This window comes from Microcebus murinus, chromosome 13, assembly GCF_040939455.1.
Source record: "Microcebus murinus isolate Inina chromosome 13, M.murinus_Inina_mat1.0, whole genome shotgun sequence".
Classification (NCBI taxonomy): Eukaryota; Metazoa; Chordata; class Mammalia; order Primates; family Cheirogaleidae; genus Microcebus; species Microcebus murinus.
In genome coordinates this window covers 64298006-64318101 of record NC_134116.1, presented here as the reverse complement: position 1 = coordinate 64318101, position 20096 = coordinate 64298006, and the positions used below count along the sequence as shown (strand labels likewise).

General features: G+C 33.7%; 1 protein-coding gene and 1 long non-coding RNA gene across 3 annotated transcripts in view; one reads left to right on the top strand and one right to left on the bottom strand.

Moving 5' to 3' along the window:
• The window catches only part of FNDC3A (fibronectin type III domain containing 3A), a 153821-nt gene that overhangs the window by 21507 nt on the left and 112218 nt on the right, over positions 1 to 20096 (top strand). For both annotated transcript variants that reach the window (XM_076009457.1, XM_076009458.1), the window contains one exon: positions 7166 to 7303. In XM_076009457.1, the coding sequence (XP_075865572.1) occupies positions 7205 to 7303 (99 nt within the window). In that variant the 5' untranslated portion in view covers positions 7166 to 7204. The remainder of the gene's footprint in view (positions 1 to 7165; positions 7304 to 20096) is intronic.
• Positions 1 to 20096, bottom strand: part of LOC109731362 (uncharacterized) — a 69529-nt gene that overhangs the window by 2723 nt on the left and 46710 nt on the right. The gene's annotated exons all lie outside the window — the stretch shown is intronic.

The following is a 20096-nucleotide window of genomic DNA, read 5'->3' as shown; positions in this document are numbered from 1 at the left end:
TTTCTAAGCAAAGTGTTGAGTGGAAGTGGCTTGGTTTCTCTTCACTGCTTATACAGGTTGAGCATCCCTAATCTGAAAACTCAGAATCAAAAATGCTCCAAAATTTAACACTTTTGAATGCCTACATGATACCACAAGTGGAAAATTCTAAATCTGATTTCATGTAATGGATCACAGTTAAAACACTCAAACCTTCGATGCACAAAATTATTTAAAATATTGCATACAATTACCTCAAGCAATGTGCATACAGTATATGTGAAACATAAATGAATTTTGTGTTTATACTTGGGTTCCATCCCCAAGATACTTCACTATGTCTATGCAAATATTCTGAAATCCAAAACACTTCTGGTCCCAAGCATTTCTGATAAGGGATCTTATCCTGTAGTAAAATGTGAGAAGAGAGAAATGAATAGGAGAAAGAATTATTAAACAAAAAGGAATCAGAATTTAAAGATTTGAAATATTATCAACTTGTTCATATTCCAAAAATGAGAAAGAATGTTTGGAAGAGAACACAAGGGTGTGGCTGATTGACCATTTGATAAAGAGATTAGTGTGAATGTGAACCATGGACCTAATTAGCCATCTCAACAGAAGCCAGGAATAGAGAAGGAATTAATACTAGCAGAAATACTGCCGGCTGGTATTAAAAAAGAACATAGGATGGAATGAAGAAAGGCTGTGCCTTATCCTTTAAGAAAAGGGAAGAGGGATTCCAAAAGCAATTCAGAGATCATCAGAGCTGCTATTCTCATTACAGGCCTAAAGTGACCGGGCCCAGGGAGGAAGGCTGCCTCCACCTTGGTTTTAAAAGGCAGGCAGGCCCCCCAGCAGGGAGCTACCTGGGCAGGCCTCCACCAAGCAAAGAGAATGGTCCACATCACTGACTCATGGGTGATACTGCCTTTCCAATGTTTCTGGAAGGTGGGACTTCTGCCCTAGTAGGTCTGGAAAGCAGAGCATTGAATCAAGAATGATTATTCTAGAACCTTAAGATCTAATGGTATTTGCCTTGTATATTTGCCTTGCTAGGTTTGGGACTTGCTGGGGACTTGTCACCCTTTTCTTAATTGTGATTTCTCCCCTTTGGAATGGAAGTATCTATCCTATGCCTGTCCCACCATTGTATTAATATTTTGTAAGCACATAACTTACCTGGTTTCACAGGTTCAAAGCTGGAGAAGAATTTTGCCTAAGGATGAAACATACCTAAAGTTTCACCCATATCTAATTTAGATTATATTTAGCTAAGATTTTGGACTTTTAGAGTTGATGCTGGAATGAGCTAAGACTTTGGGGGCTGTGGGATAGAATGAAAAGGACATTAATTTTGGGAGGCTGGGATGTAATGTTATGGACTAAATATTTGTGTCTCTCCAAAATTGATATGTTGAAGCCCTAACCCTCAATATGACAATATTAGGAGGTAGGGACTTTGGAAGATAATTATGGGAAATAAGTAGGCTTAGATGAGGTCATGAAGGTGAATACTCCATGATTAAGGTTTTTTAAGATGAGCAAGAGATATCAGAGCATTCTCTCCCTGTCATGTGAGGATACAGTGAGAAGACAGCCATCTGAAAGACAAGAAGAGGGTCCTCACCAAGAACCAAATCTGCTACCACCTAGATCTTATACTTCCTAGCCTCCAGAAAGAACTATGACAAATAAATAGCTATTGTTTAAACCACCCAGTGAGTGTTGTGGGTTTTTTTAAATAGCAGCCCAATCTAACACAGTTTGCAAATGTTTTCTGCCACTCCTTAGGTTGCTTTTCTACTCTGTTGAATTGTGTACTCTGATTCTTCCTAAAAATTTCTAAGTTTGATGAAGTCCCATTTATCTATTTGTTTTGTGTACTTTGCTGTCATATCCAAGAAATCATTGCCAAGTCTGATGACATGAAGCTTTTCCTCCATGTTTTCTTTCTTTTTATTTTTCTTCTGATACCTTTGGTGCTAACCCCTATGCTTTCTTCTAGGAGTTGTATAATTTTAGTTTTTATGTTTGGATCTTTAATCTATTTTGAGTTAATTTTTATGTGCAGTGTAAGATAAGTCCAACTTCATTCTTTTGCATGAGGATGCTGATTTCCATTTGTTGAAGAGACTGTCCCCATTGAGTGGTCTTGGCACCCTTGTCAAAGATCATTTGGCATTATATGTTAAGGATATATTTCTGGCCTCTCTAGTCTATTTCACTGGTCTATTTGTCTCCCTTTATGCAAGTACCACACTGTTTTGATTACTGTAGCTTTGTAATACGTTTTGAAATCAGGAGGTGTGAGCTCTTAAACTTCGTTCTCTGTTAAAATTGTTTTGGCTATTTGGGGTCCCTTGAAATATCATGAATTTTAGGATAAATTTTTCTATTTTTGTAAAAAATGTTATTGGGATTTTAATAGGAATTGTGTTGAACCTGTAGATCACTTTGGGTAGTACAGACATCTTAACAATATGTAGTTTTTCAATAAACCAACAAAGGATACTTTGCATTTATTTGTGTCTTTAATTTCTTTCAGTAGTATTTTGTAGTTTTCAATGTACAAGTCTTTCACCTCCTTGATTAGGGTTATTCCTAAATATTTTATTCTTTTTGATGCTATTATAAATGGAATTGTTTTCTTAATTTCTTTTTCAGATTGTTCATTGTTAGTGTATAGAAACCCAACTGATTTTTGTGTTTTGGTTTTGTGTCCTGGAACTTTGCTGAATTTGTTTATTAGTTCTAACAGGGTTTTTGTTTTAAATCTTTAGGGTCTTCTATGTATAAGATTATATCATCTGTGAATAGAGATAATTTTACTTCTTTCTTTCTAATATAGATGATTTTTATTTCTTTTTCTTGCCCCGTTACTCTAACTAGAACTTCCAGTACTGTGTTGAATACAAGTGGCAAAAGTAGGCATCCTTGCCTAGTTCCTGATCTTGGAGAAAAAGCTTTCAGTTTTTCACTGTTGAGTATGATCTTCCCTGTGGGTTTTTCGTATATGTCCTTTATTATGTTGAGGCAGACTCTTTCCATTTCTAATTTATTGACTGTTTTTATTTGAAGGGTTGTTGAATTTGTCAGGTGTTTTTCTGCATCAGTTGAAATAATCGTGGTAATTTTAACTTTAAAAATAATTTTAGGCTGGGCATGGTAGCTCACATCTATAGTCCCAGCACTTTAGGGAGGAGGCTGAGGCAGGAGGATCCCATGAGCCCCGGAGTTTTGAGACCAGCCTGGGAAACCTAACTAGACTCTGTCTCTACAAAAAATAAATAAAAATTAGGCAGGAGGATCACTTGAGCCCAGGTGTTCAAGGTTACAGTGAGCTATGATTGTGCCACTGCACTCCAGCGTAGGCAATGGAGCAAGAACCTGTTTTTAAAAAAAAAAATTGAAGTATCTTATACACAGAGAAGTGCATATATAATCATTATACAGCTATACAGCTCAGTGAATAATTTAATGATGGTAGTCATCATATAATAGTCTCTCTGGTCAAGTCATAGAACAGTACCATCACCCCAGAAACTCCCTTCATGCCTCTCCCATGTCCCCATCCATTGCTCATTCCCAAAGGCAACCTCTGTTCTGATTTTCAAATACTGTACGTTGGTTTTATGTTTTTGAACTTTCTATAAATAAAATTGTGGTAGTATGTATTCTTCTGTTTGTTTTTCACTAACATTGTATTTGTGAGATTTATTCATGTTCCCTGTATCACTACTTCATTAATTTTCATTGCTATATATAGTCCAATGAGTGAACCAGCCAAAATTTATTTACAAGGGACATTTAAGTTGTTTACACTTTGGGGTAATTAACAAGTAATGTTGTTATGAACCTTCTTGTACTTGTCTTTTGGTCCATATGTGTATGTATTTCTTTTGGTATTACTATATTCTGAGAGTCTACTAGCTGGATCATAATCGGATCATAGAATATGCCTATGTTCAACTTTGGTAGATAAAATCAAACTTTTTCTAAGTGATTTTATGAGTTTGCATTCTCATTCCATGTATTTGCCAGTTACTCTGCAGCATCACTACCATTTGATTTTGTCAGTCTTTTTCATTTTTATCAAGTCAGTGGGTGTGTGGTGATATATCATCATGATTTTTAATTAGCTTTTTCCTAGTGATTAATGAGTTTGAGAATCTTTTTATGTGTTTATTGGCCTTTTGAATTGCTACTTCTGTGAAGAGTATATCCAAGTCTCTTGTCATTTTTCTATTTTTTTAAATCAGTATATAGGAGGCCTATATATTTTCTAAATCTGTGTTCTTGTTAGTTATGTATGCTGTAAATTTCTCTCAGTTTGTGACTTACCTTTTCATTATCTTAAGGATTTTTTAAATAAATTATAGTTCTTAATTTTAATGAAGTCCAATATATTGTTTTTTTCTTTTCTGGTTTACAAGTATTTTATACCCTGTTTAAAAATTCTGTATCTGTCTCAGGGTTATAAAGATATTCTTCAGTATTATCCTTTAGAAGTTTTTTATTTTACTTTTTATATTCAGATCTCCAATGTATCTGGCATTTTTACAAATATTGTTTAATTTGACAATCTTACAAATCCTAATTTGTAAGATTTCAGACTTATAAAAAAAGTTGCAAAAATAGTACAAAGATATCTAGGATTTCTTCATCCAGATTCCCCAAATGTTTCTATTACTACATAAATAATTTAATGTTGCTATATAGATAGCGATATGCTAGAAGCCATCTTGTATATAAAAGTTGGGTGTTGAAAATTCAGGAATTTGCAGGTCCATTTTTAAACCACTGGTAGCTTGAAATGGGCCATAAAGGGAGAAGAGGAGGTTCTTACTCCACCAACATTCACAAATGCTACAAATCATTTCTACCCTCTTTTTCTGTATATATCAAATATTACATCATAAAAAACAAAAGTATATGCATAGCTAAAACCAAGAGGCTGTTTGTGGTCACAAGATAAGATGAGAATAGAAAGTAGAAAGTGAGTAGTAATAAAATTAAAAGAAATTGATTTAAAGAAGAAGCTGGTAGTATTCTCTACATAAGAAATGAAAGGAATTTCTAGGTTCCTAAGTGCAACATTTGAGTTGCAGGGCAGAACTTTGCAATTTACAAGCTTAAATAAAACCAACCACTTTGCATATAGTGTGATGAATATGGCCAAACAGGAAACCAATTCATACATGAAACTTTGGTGTTTTAAAAACAATAAAATTAAAGATAATGCTGTAAGTGGAATAGTAATATTAATAGCATGTGGCTCCACACCCAACCTTTAAATTAATTTGAAATTTCAGAAGAAATCTGTATTTCTATTTGTAAAGCTTTCAGTCCATCTCTTGAAATCAAACTGAGGTTATGTCCTCAGTGTTACATTCTAAAATTTAAGTAATGGTTGTCTATATTTTTAGCTAAATATCTTATATAGAATATTACAAATGGAATACAATGATAAAATTTAAGTGGCTCAAAACTAAGAATATTGACTGACTTATAAGTCTCTTCTTATTAATCTCAAATTAGTTTCCTGGAAATGTTTCTTTTTAGACTAACTTAAGTTACATACAAGAATGATAGATAATACATTGACTCTTTCCTTTCTTATAATTCTTTGTATATTCCACAAACAACATTATTTGACACGATTTAAAGTACTCAGTGATTTTATTGGACTTTAAGGAATTTAGCAATACAGATTATGCCAGAAGCTAGATTTGCCTCTATATATTTTATATAATAAACATGATGTGTAAATGGCATGCATTTTCATGAGACAGTTAAACAATATAGAATATTTCATACTGTGATCTTAAGTAGGAAATATTGAAGTAGATGCCTGTGTTGAATATTTTTTAAAATCTTATAGCAGAGGCCGGGTGCGGTGGCTCACGCCTATAATCCTAGCACTATGAGAGGCCGAGGTGAGTGGATTGCTTGAGGTCAGGAGTTGGAAACCAGCCTGAGCAAGAGCGAGACCCCGTCTCTACTATAAAATAGAAAGAAGTTAATTGGCCAACTAATATATATAGAAAAAATCAGCCGGGCACGGTGGCACATGCCTGTAGTCCTGCTACTCAGGAGGCTGAGGCAGTAGGATTGCTTGAACCCAGGGGTTTGAGGTTACTGTGAGCTAGGCTGACGCCAGGGCACTCATTCAAGCCTGGGAAACAAAGCGAGACTCTGTCTCAAAAAAAAAAAAAAGAAATAAAAATCTTATAGCAGGTTTTATATATCAAAATGAAAAATTATTTTTGAGTCAAATCAACTTGTGAGTTTCTGCAGATTCAAGATTTTTAAATAAATGAATTTAATCTTTTATAAAAGTTAGATATCTTGACACTACTGAATTATAGAATGCTGTAAGCATCCAAAAATGTTTATTTTACTTTTCAGTATAGATTCAGTAAAATTTATGATTGTGCCAGTTTACTCATCTTAAATTGTAATTTGCTGATATTTTATTAGTTGATGTTATATATGATACAAACTAATGTTGCCTATATCAAGTCTTGTCTTTTTATGTAAATGTCTAGAGTTAAAGACTTCTATATATATGGGCTTTATCACTGAAATGATTTGATTTATTGTAAAGTGTAGGTATCACTTAGAAAAGAGTAATAAAAGCAGAATAGACAAGTAAGATAAGAACTTAAAACTTGAAGGTTCTTATCCTAATTCTGAGCAAATTTTTCTACCATTGTGTCTGAGTAATGTAGTTCCTAGAGACAGGGTGATGAGGGGGATTAGATCTTGATAATTACCTTGTCTGCTCATAGAAAAAAAAATCAATGATAGGGTTGCCTTGCTCAATCATTTTATTTCCTAGTGCCTATCAAGGTGTTCAGATTAAGTAGCAGTGGTTAAATAATTATATAGAGATGGAAGGGTGGAAAGGCAGATAGACATGGAATTTAAATAGAGGCTGCTGATACATTAATATTAGCTTTAATATATCTTAATTTATTGACTACTTAGGTGGTTAGGTTACAAGAAATATGTTTCCTTCAATAGTCTGTTGACTGAAAAAAAGTAGTCAATAGAATATTGCAGAACTTCCTTTGACAGGAATATCTCTTTAGGTTAAAGAATGAGTCAAATCTTGAATGTATTATATTTTAATATAATTTAGGGATGTGTACACAAATGGCTATATATTCTTATTTTTCAGAGTTGGAGCGTTATCCGGTATATTAATGTCTTATTGATAATGGCAGAACATCCACCACTACTGGATACAACTCAGATTTTAAGTAGTGATATTTCTCTTCTGTCTGCCCCTATTGTAAGTGCAGATGGAACACAACAGGTAAGGAAAATGAAATCTTTATTTATTTATGTCTGTTACATATATATTTCTTTCAGAAGAATGCAGAATTTAAAACAATTAAACTTCATAATAGTAGGCTTCTGTTAATTTGTGTTTTAAGATCCAGTTGAAAATGTTTTGGGTTTATAAGATGATAAAATAGTGATGATGATACTGTTTTTGAAGTTGCTTCTAAAATGTCTACCTAGTTATGGTCAAATTTCTGTATATATTTAGTTGCCATTGTTTTTGTTTTCTTTTAGACAAATAATGTACTAGTCCTTGAGTGTTTTTTTTAACTAAGTTTAACCTTGTACCTTAAAGGTTAATGTAAAATATTACTTCAGATCATTATGAAATTGAGTTAATTATGCAGTTAAATGACTAACTACATTATACAGTAATAAAACTTTATTTTCTTTTCTTCCCACTCTCCTCTCCTCACAAGACTCTCCCTTTCAAAAGCAAATGCACAATTCTTGAAAAGCTAATATATTTTTCTTCAACCCAGGGTCTTAAAAAGGTTGTTCCTTGGTTGCACTGACTCATCATTCCCCCAGTAATTCTAAAGGGATGGGAATAATGGGCTTTCTTAAGTACCTCTTATGTTCAAGGCAATGTGTTTAATTCTCACAGCTGTCCTATACTGTAGGTATTTTGGTAAGGTAGGTGAGGAAACAAAGACTAAGGACTTAATGAAGGATAATGAGGAGGAAAAGGAACAGTTTGGGTGCTCAAATTGTACCAGACATTGTTATAAGAACTTGATGATCTCATTTAATTCTCCCAAAAATCCTGTGTCCTTATTTTGCAGATGAAACAAAATGAGTTTCAGAAAGGCTAAATAACATGTTTAAGATCACAAAAAATTTCTGCTTCTAACCATTAGTCATACTGCCTCCTTGGGAAACTAAAAAAAAAAAAAAAGCATGTTTTGTTACTTTACAAACAATATCTATAGTGAATAATTATGACTTGCTTCCAAGATAAGGGGCTATTACTATTGAAAAAATCAGTAGCAATTGGCTTAGGTTCTAAGTTTTTCTGTTTTATATAGATGTGGCGTAAAAACTATTGTGTCCTGGTTTTAATTTTTATATGTGCTCAGATAGCTTTTAGCAGCAACTACATTTTACTAACTTGCTTGTCATCATCAAATTTAAGTCTGTTAAGACTTTTTTTACCCACAAAAATAATAGCTGTGGCAGGTATATATTTACTTTACAAGGCTCTCACAGTGTCTTCGGTTATCATTTGTCACTAGTTTCATACAGTCTAATGCATAAAAGAATCTATTATGCAGTTAATTATAGTACATTGATGTAGTTGCTATAGTCATATATTCTGTTAAGGGGACGACAACAGACTGAAACAACACAATAATGCCCTCTCAAAACTTATTTCTCTCCTTCCCCCATAAAGGAGAGTCTGTTGGCAGAATTTTCTTGAAATCTTGAGAGTACCATGGCTGTCATGTAGTAGTAGTGTTATAGATGGATATAGAGAAAGTATATGGGAATAGAAGAACCTGCTGGCAAGGTTTGAAGGATCAGGTAGGGTCAGTAGGTATAGAGGATGGGCTTTTTGGCAGGGTAAAAAAAAAACATTTCAGAAGGTGGTATAAAGCCTTAAATTCTAACTGGAAAAGTGCCTTGTAGTTTGACAGGGAGAGAGCTATAGATCAGTGGAAAAAGCACTGAACTTGGTAGATATGTTTGGATTTGATTTCAGTGGCCTAAAACAAGTTATTTAAATATGCTGAGTATGTTTGCTTCTCTAGAAAATGGAGGTAAGAATATCTTCTTAGAGCAGCTAGCTATGGGGATGAAATAAGCCAGAAGGAGCTCAGTAAATGTTTGCTGAATCTGAATTGAAGCACTCAATAAATGTTTAAAAGACTGAAGAAACTGTAGCTATCCCAGTCAGGATTTAAATCAATAGAGATTGTTACAGTAAGCAGTGGATCAGAAAACTCAGAAGACAGTTGTGAGGGATGCATATTAAAGTGTAATTCTAAGAGCATAGACTAATAGCTGTGGTAGAATGTAAGGACTATACAAAGTACGTAACATTTAGAGGTGAGAGGGCAGTGAACCTGACAGCAGACATGTCTTTGTCTTAACTCAAGAACTTATTGGTATGCCAAGCTAGTGCTTGCCTATGGAGATATAACGCCACCTGGTTGGTGCCTGGAGTAAGCAGCAAACTAAAAGAGTGTTCCCAACAGGAGGGAAGTGTCACATACAAGCATAATGTTAAAAATTCAGGATAGCAGATATTTTATCCCTTGTCTTGACTTTCTTGGGAATATTATCCTATATGGGATGATTTCTGTTCTACCTCTTGGGATCAAATTAATTTCCTTGTAGTTGGCTATTAAGATTACCTATCTGCTCATAAATATTTTCGGGTTTAATGCAGTAAATATATTTGCTACTATATCGTATTATACATAGTGGGTCTTTTGGCTTATGAATTGTACTAGAGAAAATCCCTCCAAGCATCACTTTTGCTCTTAGGAAAGCTATAGTAAACCATTCATTATTCCTTTCAACTGGCAGCTTTTGAACCTTTTTTGTGTTTGTGGAATTCCTGTCCCCCTCCTTTTTAATTAATAAACTAATTTTAGAGATGTTTTAGGCTTATAAGAAAAATTGAGGCTGGGAATGGTGGCTCATGCCAGTAATCCTAGGACTCTGGGAGACCGAGGTGGGAGGATTGCTTGAAGCCAGGAGTTTGAGACCAGCCTGAACTGAGAGCAAGAGCCCATCTCTACAAAAAAATAGAAAAAATTAGCCAGCCAATGGTGGTGTGCACCTGTAGTCCCAGCTACTTGGGAGGCTGAGGCAGGAGGATCATTTGAGTCCAGGAGTTTGAGGTTGCAGTGAACCACAATGATGCCACTACACTCTAGCTCAGGTGACAGAGTGAGACCCTGTCTTAAAAAAAAACCAAAAAAACAGTTGAGTAGACAGTACAGGGGTTTCATATACCACCTCTTTGACATAGTTTCTCCTATCATTACTTTAACACCTTATATTAGTATAATACATTTATTAAAACCAATGAACCAATATTGATTCATTATTATTAAGTAAGATCCATAGTTTATATTAATGTGCACTCTTGGTGATGTACAACAGTTCTATGGGTTTTGACAAATGCATAATGTTATCACCATTACAGTATCATTCAGAATAATTTTAGTGCCCTAAAGATCCCCTCTGCTTTACCTTTTCATTCTTCCTTCATTCCTCCCAAATCCCTAATACCCACTGATCTTTTTACTGTCTCTCTGTAGTTTTTTTAATCTTTTCCAAAATGCCATACAGCATACCCCTTTCAGACTGGCTTTTATCATTTAGCAGCCTACCTAGATAATTTTTTTCTATGGCTTAATAGCTCCTTTTTTTTATTATTGAATAATAACTTCATCATATGTACCAGTTCATTTATCCATTCATTTACTGAAGGACATCTTGGTTACTTCTAGTTTGGGGCTATTATAAATAAAGCTGCTTTAAACATTAAAGTGCAGAATTTTGGGTGGACATAAGTTTTAACTCATGTAGGTAAAAATACCTCTAGGAACATGACTACTGGGTTGTATCTTAAGACTATGTTTAGCCTTGTAAGAAACTACCAAACTGTCTTTCAGGGTGGCTCTACCATTGTGTGTTCTCAGTCATATGATTGAATTGAGATTATATCCTTTCCTGATAGAAGTAGTAGGTATATATGAGTGCCTAGACCCTGTTAGACCCTCCAGATCAGCTTTAGGAAATAGGAGCTTCAAGCACAAGTGGAATGCCCAGCTTTAGTCACTATTGTCGCTGTCCAAACTTTCAGTCATTTTGGTTTTTGTATGTTCAGCACTTTCCTAATTTAATGTCACCTTCTCTAATTTCTGTGCATTTACCTTCAGAAAGGATTGAATGCCTTTAAACTTTTGGTTAAGATCTTTAAAAACTCAGCCTGCCTATCAAGCTTTTTAATCAGAATCTTTTCCATTTCATTAATATTATTATCATTATTTGTACCGACAGGATTTTAGTGTATAGAGGTAACCTAAGAGACAGCACAAAGGGGCTAATGTCATTGAAATAAGACTTTTGTTACTTAAGGTTTCCTAAAGAAGGAGGCATGCCATACCATGCAGACAGGGCCACAGAGAAAGCATCACATTTTGGTCAAGAGGCAGAAGCAGGAGTGAAGGGAAAGCCTGGGCCAAAACCTTTATTGGGGTTTCCACAGGAAAGGCAAGGCAGGGCAGAGTAAATAGTTTAGGATTGGTCAGTGTTAATAATTCCAGTAGCCTTTGGGCTGTTGAAGTAGTTTCTGGTGCAGCATGGTAGCTGCCCTTGGGGATGATTTAGGGCAGGATGAATATTAGCTTGGTCTGTGAGAGTTAGGTAAGGTAATTGGCATGATAGACTTGGGATTGATTGCTTTGCATATGAGAAGTGTACTAAGAGTACCTATAAGGGGCAGTCTCTCCCCAGCCAGCAAGGCCACAAATGCAAGAGCATCAAGAATACAAAAATAGGCTGGGCGCGGTGGCTCAAGCCTGTAATCCTAGCACTCTGGGAGGCCGATGCGGGCGGATTACTTGAGGTCAGGAGTTCGAAACCAACCTGAGCAAGAGCGAGACCCCGTCTCTACTATAAATAGAAAGAAATTAATTGGACAACTAATATATATATATATAAATTAGCCGGGCATGGTGGCACATGCCTGTAGTCCCAGCTACTCGGGAGGCTGAGGCAGAAGGATCACTTGAGCCCAGGAGTTTGAGGTTGCTGTGAGCTAGGCTGACGCCACGGCACTCACTCTAGCCTGGGCAACAAGCGAGACTCTGTCTCAAAAAAAAAAAAAAAATAGAAATAAAAAAAAAAAAAGAATACAAAAATAAGAAAACATAATGGCCCTGTGATGAATGGATGCAAAATTCATAAATATGGAATATAAGAAGACAAAACTTATCCTTAGCTTCCTTTATTTAAAAACTGTTTTAAATATTTTCCTATGTTTTCTTCTAAAAACTATGGTTTTGCCTTGAACATTTTATTCTAAAATCCACTAGAACTGATTTTTGTGAATTATGTCAAACATAGTTCAGTTTGATTGCCTTTCCATATGTATTTACCCAGTTATTTCACCACCGTTTATTGAAAAGACTGTCATTTTCCTGTTGCTCTATAATGATGCTTTGTCATATATTTGTGATAACATTGTTAGAGATCTTGTCAAATTTGTGGAATTGCTTCTAAATTCTTAATTTCATTCTGTTGATCTGTTTGATTATCTCTATGCCAAGAATACAACAAGACTTTAAGTCTTGATATTTGGTAGGGCAAACCATCCTAACTTGTTCTTTGAGAGTGTCTTTGTATTCTATGTTTTTGTGTTTACATATAAATTTTAGAATTAATTTACCAATACACACACACACACACACACCCTCTCTGCTGAAATTTTCTTGAATCTGTGGATCAATTTAAGAGAGAAATGACACCTTTACAATATTGAAACTTTCAATCCTTGGAGTCAGCATATTCATCCATTTATTTAAGTCTTTAATGTTACAGTTAAGTTTTATAACTTTTGCCATAAAGGTCTTGAACATCTCTTGTTAGATTTATTTCTGGGCACTTGGTTTTTTATATGTTATTATAAATTGTGTGTGTGAAATTTCATTTTCTGTTACTAGTGAATAGAAACACAGTTCATTTTTATATATTGCTTTAATATCCAGCAACCTTGCTAAACGCTTACTTGTTCTGAGACTTAGTCTCAAAAAGAATGTTTTCAGCATTTGTCTTTAAGCATGATTATATAGATTTTTACAGATATTCTTTATAAGATTGAAGTATTTTTCTATTCCTTGTGTGCTAAGAATTTTTTACTGTGAGTGTTGAGAAAGTTTCCTTTTCTACATATCTTGAAATAATCATGTATTTCTCCTTTAAATTTTGATATGATAATTTACATTGAGTAGTGAATGTTTAACTGATACTGTATTCCTAGATAAACATAACTTGGTCTGTAATATGTTATCCTTTTTATATATTGCTGGATTTGAGTATGCTAATATTTTTCTAGGATTTTATTATTAGTCTATGCTCATGAGTGAGATTGGCCTATAATTTGGCTTTTTCCTAATATATTCTGGTTTTTGGTATCAAAGATATGCCAGCCTCATAAAAGGAGTTCACCCCTTTTTCCTACCCTATAATCTGGCTCAGTTTGTATAAGCTTAAAATTATTTCATTTTTGGTTATTTGATAGAACTTGTTCAGTGAAACCTTCTGGGCCTAGAGTTTCTTTGACTTAAGTGTAGAAATGAAGTAAATCAGACTTAGCTAATAATACTATTATGTGTTAAGTTTGGAAATAAGTTTTGATAATACTGAGATAACCTGTGTATATTTGGTATTTGTGCAGTATTAAAATGTCTAAGAAAATTTGAGTTCTGTTTTAAGTTTAATGGGAACTGTTTAAGCACTTAGGATTATGATTAGGGATTTTAAGCATTTAAAAGAAAATACATTAATCTTATTAATGCAGATTAAAATGTTTAAGAGGAGCAAAGCTAGTTGAACAAATTATTATAATAGATGAAGAAAATAAAAACCTGAATTAAGGTTATTTTAATGATGCACGATTTGAGAAATATTAAGGAGGCAAAACTGGTGAACAATTCATAGAACGAAGCTAAGAGAGGATAAAAATTTCCGTAGGCTTTTTCTTTGAATGGTGTGAATAGGTAGCAAGGCCATTCCCTAAGGTAAGTCTTATCAGTTAGTATAGGCAAAATTATTTTATGGTAATAATCTCTTAATCTCAGTAGTTTATCAGAAATTTTATTGTTCAAACTACATGTCCTTCACAGGTTAGCTGTGGCTATGTGTCATAAAGCTGTCACTGGAGACCCAGCCTCCATGTAGAAAATTGCTGGTATCCTACTGAACTACATGCTGACCTCCATTCACATTTCATTGACCAACACAAGGCACATGGCCAAACCTTTCATCAGTGGAGTGGGGATAATCTTACTTTAGGGAGAGGCAGCAAATATTTGGGGAAAACAATAGAGCCTTCTACAATAAGGAAAACAGAAGTAGCAGTCTGGGATTTGAGGGAGTAGGAGAACCTTCATTCGATTTTAAGATATTTGGGGTTATTTATATAAAGATATAAAGATAATAAAAGGAATGGCGGCTACCATTTGAACCCTTACCATGTGTCAGATACTGAGCTGAGCCCTTTACATGCATTATTTTAGTTAATCTTTATAACAGTCCTAGGAAATAACTTTTATATTTCCAATTTTATAGAAACAAAGAATTAGAAAGGTATTAAAATTGTTACTAGGTTGAGTAACAGCTTCTGAAAGGAAAAAACCAGGATTCAAAGCTAAGTCTATAGGATTCTTAATCATGCATTAAAGTAAATCTCTATAAAAATTGATAAATGAAAGGATTAGATTTCAGGACAAAGATCTGACTTGAGCCAGACATACAGAAATTATCAAAATATTAAAGGTAATGAAACCATAGGAATAAATGAGGTTATCTGTACTCCTCAGTACAAATTTTGATTTGTTGTGGGGGGAAAAATGTTGTAATTTCTGATATAGCATCCTAGTAAGTAGGCCTATAATGCCAAAATGAAACTAGGTTTATACTGCACCTTAACTTGAACATGTTAGAGCTTTTCAAAGCCCCCTATGGACATCTTATTCCCCAGATTTTCCTTTCCAAGTTTTTGGTCACCTTCTTGTTTTCCTAATTGTTATCATCACCACAGGCAACTGTCATATTAACCAAGTGCCACAGGTTGTTTTAGACATATTCCCCTGGGAGAAAGCTATTTGGAGTAAGGGAGCTCTGAGTCAAGTCAAATAAAAACAAACCCTGAGACTGGGTGTTTCCAGGGAACTGTCAGACAGGTCAATGTGACAATTCTCTGAGATGGGATTTTTATGGTGCTCCATACTATTCTGTCCCTTCTAGTGGTGGTTTATCTGCTGGTTTTCACTGCTACTATGAAATTAAGACGGTTTTTCAAGTCTACCATGAAGCTGGGGAGCAGGAAAAGGGAAGAGAGGAAATTAACATGGTGCAAAGCTCACTGTCCAAACCAGGATTCAGTCATTTTCCTTGAACAGAGTGTTGCAACCTTTTGGTTAATTTCCAGAGTTCTGAAAAAGTTACTTTTGATAGTTTTTTCTCTGTTCTCATTGCTCTTATGAAAGAATGGATTTTCAGAGATTCATACTCTGTGATTCCTATTGGCACCATCCAAAATGAGTTTTTAATGGAATAAAAATATAAAATGAGAGAGTAAAAAAAATAAAAAAATAAAGTGAGAGAGTAGGTCTTATTCTGTATGGAATATAACATTTTTTTAGTGTCATTTTGGATTTTTTTTATTGACATCTTTACTTTGGAAAACAGTGTTTATTATTTACCAACATGTACAATGTAATCAATGTATACATTATATAAATGCATGACTGCATATGTAGAATAAAACTATGTTCAAAGCCTGCTGGATGAATAATTGTAAAAAGAAAGTATGTTTTCATCTGATTCATATCTTTACTTCAGAAGTTTGGAATAAATAAACCACTTCACCGATCACTAAATTTCTTTACCTGGGGGCCCTCATCGTTTTTGTTGATAAGCAGTAAGCTTTCATGTATAGCAGGCTCTTTGGACACTGTATAGAATTTCTTAAACATATTTGGAGGCTTTTTGTCTAGAGGAAACTAGAGACAAACTGAAAAAGCAGAGCAAGAGTAAAGATGCTTCTCCTTTTCTACACAACCTAAAACAAATTCTGAAATGTTCGTTTCTGAGATTATCTCTTTTATAATGCTACTTTGGATTAAACTTTATCTCCATGGAAGTTGAGTTTGGTTTAACCAGAAATAAGAAGGAAAACTTGCACTAATAACCAAAAATCAGCTATAAGAACTCTAAAGTGATCACACTTTTAAGTTTAAAAATGTATAAATTTGGACGGGCGCAGTGGCTCACACCTGTAATCCTAGTTCTCTAGGAGGCCGAGGCGGGTGGATCACTCCAGGTCAGGAGTTCGAAACCAACCTGAGCAAGAGCGAGACCCCGTCTCTACTATAAATAGAAAGAAATTAATTGGACAACTAATAAATATAGAAACAATTAGCCTGGCATGGTGGCGCATGCCTGTAGTCCCAGCTAGTCGGGAGGCTGAGGCAAGAGGATCGCTTGAGCCCAGGAGTTTGAGGTTGCTGTGAGCTAGGCTGACGCCATGGCACTCACTCTAGCCTGGGCAACAAAGCGAGACTCTGTCTCAAAATGTAGAAATTTGTAAATATATGCATTAAAAAGTCTAATAGTTTATACACCAAACTATACATATCTATTAAACCTTAGGAATAAGATCACTGAGACTCTAAAATAATAGCTCACACCTTTGTGACAATAATTTTGTGCCTCAGAATTCTAATCCAGACCCTAAATCATAGATTTGACAGCCTAAATTGTCATCTTCTAACCAACTTTGCCTTGCAAATAAATAGCTTTGCCTGGCAAATAAATAGCTGTCAGCTAAGTTTCTCATTCATAGAATCTTTAGGAAAGGTGATAATTTAAACATTAAACCAGTATCCTCTTTCCCATTAGAGTTCGTTTCTCCTGCACAACTATATCATGCCACTTTTTATGACATTTCATGAGAAAATCAAATACTTTTTAGAAATTTTAGTACTATTATCCATTAACTTTTCCTTAGACATAAAAAGCTTTACATACTAGATTCAGATGTGAAAATCTACATGTTTTCACATTTTTATAAGCACATATTTTTAAAAATTAATTTTATGATAAAGATTCAACTATGCTGCCCTGAAAAAAATTAACTTTACACATTGAAGTACTGTCTATGTATAAAATACTACACTAGTTCTTTTTTTAAGAAATAATAAAATCAAACTTATAAATTTAATGTAAATTTTAAGGTAGTCTAAAGGGGAAAAAGCTTCTTTAAAATATTAAGAAGAAAGTTCCAAACAACGTAAACTAGATTTTAATTTTATGTTTGGCACAAAACAATAAAATAGTATTCTTATTGAGTGAGACCAATACCGTTTCATTTGTTTGTTGCTAAAGTACACAGTTCCAAGAAAATAAAAATTGGCAAATTATTTTAAGTGTTTAATTGACAGAATATTTCATTTGAAAAGTGAACAGTGAAATATTATATAATTCAAGCTAATAATTATTTTTGGCATTTTAATAAAATATATATTATATATTTAAAACTATTATGAAAGAAAATCATCAGATGCTAAAAGAAACATCTTAAAGAAATGAAACATAATGCTCATGGAATTTTGATAGATTCTTGGTCTAAAAAGCACTGATGTTCTATTAAATTAACTCCTAGATATTCTATGGTTAGTATAATTCCTAACTCTCTGGTTAAGTGACTCTCTAGTTAGCCAACTCCTGTGCCCCAGAATCTTGTAGAAATTGTTGACTTCTAAGAAATAGTTTGGGCTAAAGTGAAAAAATTAAGAATAACTTGTAAGCAGCACTGTATAAATAGAAAAATGTAATTATTTTAAAAAGATAATTTTTCTCCTTTTTTTTGGTGTGTTCTTAATATAAAGCAAGATTTTTGTGAAAAATTATACAGATATTTGTAGAGCTAGAGATTGAGTTCGGCTTTTTCAACTCAAAACATTCTCCTTTCATTAATAAACTCTTGATTATATATTCAAAACACTGATGTATATATTCTTAATATCATATAGAAGCTTAAGATTCAGATTCCTGAAATGCTACATTTGTATGATTTTCAAAAAAGGAACATTTTGAAAACAGCACAAACATGCACATTCATATAAACACATGACAGAAAAGCACATAAGAAATAATAAACAGAGACCAATCCCAGAAAGAAGAGTGTATGTTCTACTATATACCCTTTTGTACTTTTGAATAGTTTTTAATCTTGTGAATTTATTCTCTTTAAATTTTAAAAAGCTGTAACAATTGAAAAAAGAAAAAAAACCCATGCAATTCCAAATGTACATATAGTATCTCACAGAAGAAAAAGTTCTCAGCAGATATATACTAATCTGTTAACAGTGCTTGTTCTGAAGAAGGACTAATTGGCTAGTAAGAGATATAAAGATAGATTTTGCTTTATCTGAACTGTTTAAAATTTTAAGAATGTTTTTATTTAAGGCCAATGCACATAGGAAAATATAGTATATATTTCCATACCCCCAATAAAAACAAATAAAGTGAACACAGTCCTTATAACCATCCACAAGACAAGAGGTAGAACTTTACTAATACCCCCAAAAAGATTCCTGCCCTGTGCTCCTTCCCAAGAAGTATCCCATCCCTCCCAAGCATTATCCAGTTCTTCCTATTCAAACCAATGATTCATTTTTTTCTGTTTTTGCATTTTTTATAAATAGAATTATACAATATTATTTTGTATCTAGCTTCTTTTGGTTGACATTGTGTGTATGAGATTCATTATGTTACTACCTGTAGTGTAGTATTTGTTGTATAATATTCCATTACATGAATATACTTTAATTTCTTTATTCATCTATTGATGGAAATTTTGGTTATTTCCAGGTTTTTGCTATCATAAATAATTCTTCAAGAAATTCTTGTAAATGGCTTTCATTATCCATGTGTATGCATTTCTTTGGGGTATATGAGTCATAGGGAGTATGTTTATTCAAATAACTGCTTTTATTTTTATTTTCTCTACATAAACATCCCCAAATACCTCAAATTCAGTTGAACTCCTTTCATACTCCCTCAAACACCAAATTTGTTACATTTTTTCCCTTATTATAGAAAACTATTTTTCCCCCAAACATCTGCTGCCTATCTCTATGGTGAGATTATTTTTCCCCATCCCACTGATGGCAAAACTGATTTCTAAAGAGGCTGTACCAATTTGCAGTCCAACCAGCACTATATAGTTGGCAGTTGCTCCACAGTCAGACCAACATTAGAATTGTCTTTTTCATGTAGCTATCATGATGGGTGTTTGCACCATTTGAATTTTAAAGGAATATTTATGTATCTCCTGTATGAACAAAATAAATTTTTAAAATGATTGGATAAATTTTTTGGTTTTGTTTTGATTTTTTTTGCTTTGTGTTTGTGAGGGACATGTGGAGAGTTATCTTCCTTAAGAGGCACTTTTGACCAGTAGGTGAAGGAAGAAATTAAGAATGAAATTTAAAGATTGGTTGAAACAAATGAAATCAGAAACACAACATATCAGATCCTATGGGGTACATCAAAAGCAGTATTAAGAAGCAAGTTAAAGCCTACATCAAAAAACCAGAAAGAATGCAAATACACAACTTAACAATGCATCTCAAGGAACTAGAAAAGCAAGAACAAACCAAACCCAAACTTTGTAGAAGGAAATAAATCCTAAAGATCAAAGTAGAAATAAGCAATATTGAAACTAAAAAAAAATTACAAAAGATCAATGAAACAAAAAAATGGATTTTCTGAAAAGATAAATAAAATCGGTAAACCATTAGCTAGACTGCCTAAGGAAAAAAGAGAGAAGATCCAAATAAATAAAATCAGAAATGAAAAAGGACCATCACAACAGATACCACAGAAGTACAAAGGATCATTAGAGAATACTCTGAGCAACTATACACCAGTAAATTAAAAAACCTATGGGAAATAGATAAATTCCTGGACACATACAACCTACCAAGATTGAACCAAAAAGAAATAGTAAGACCAAT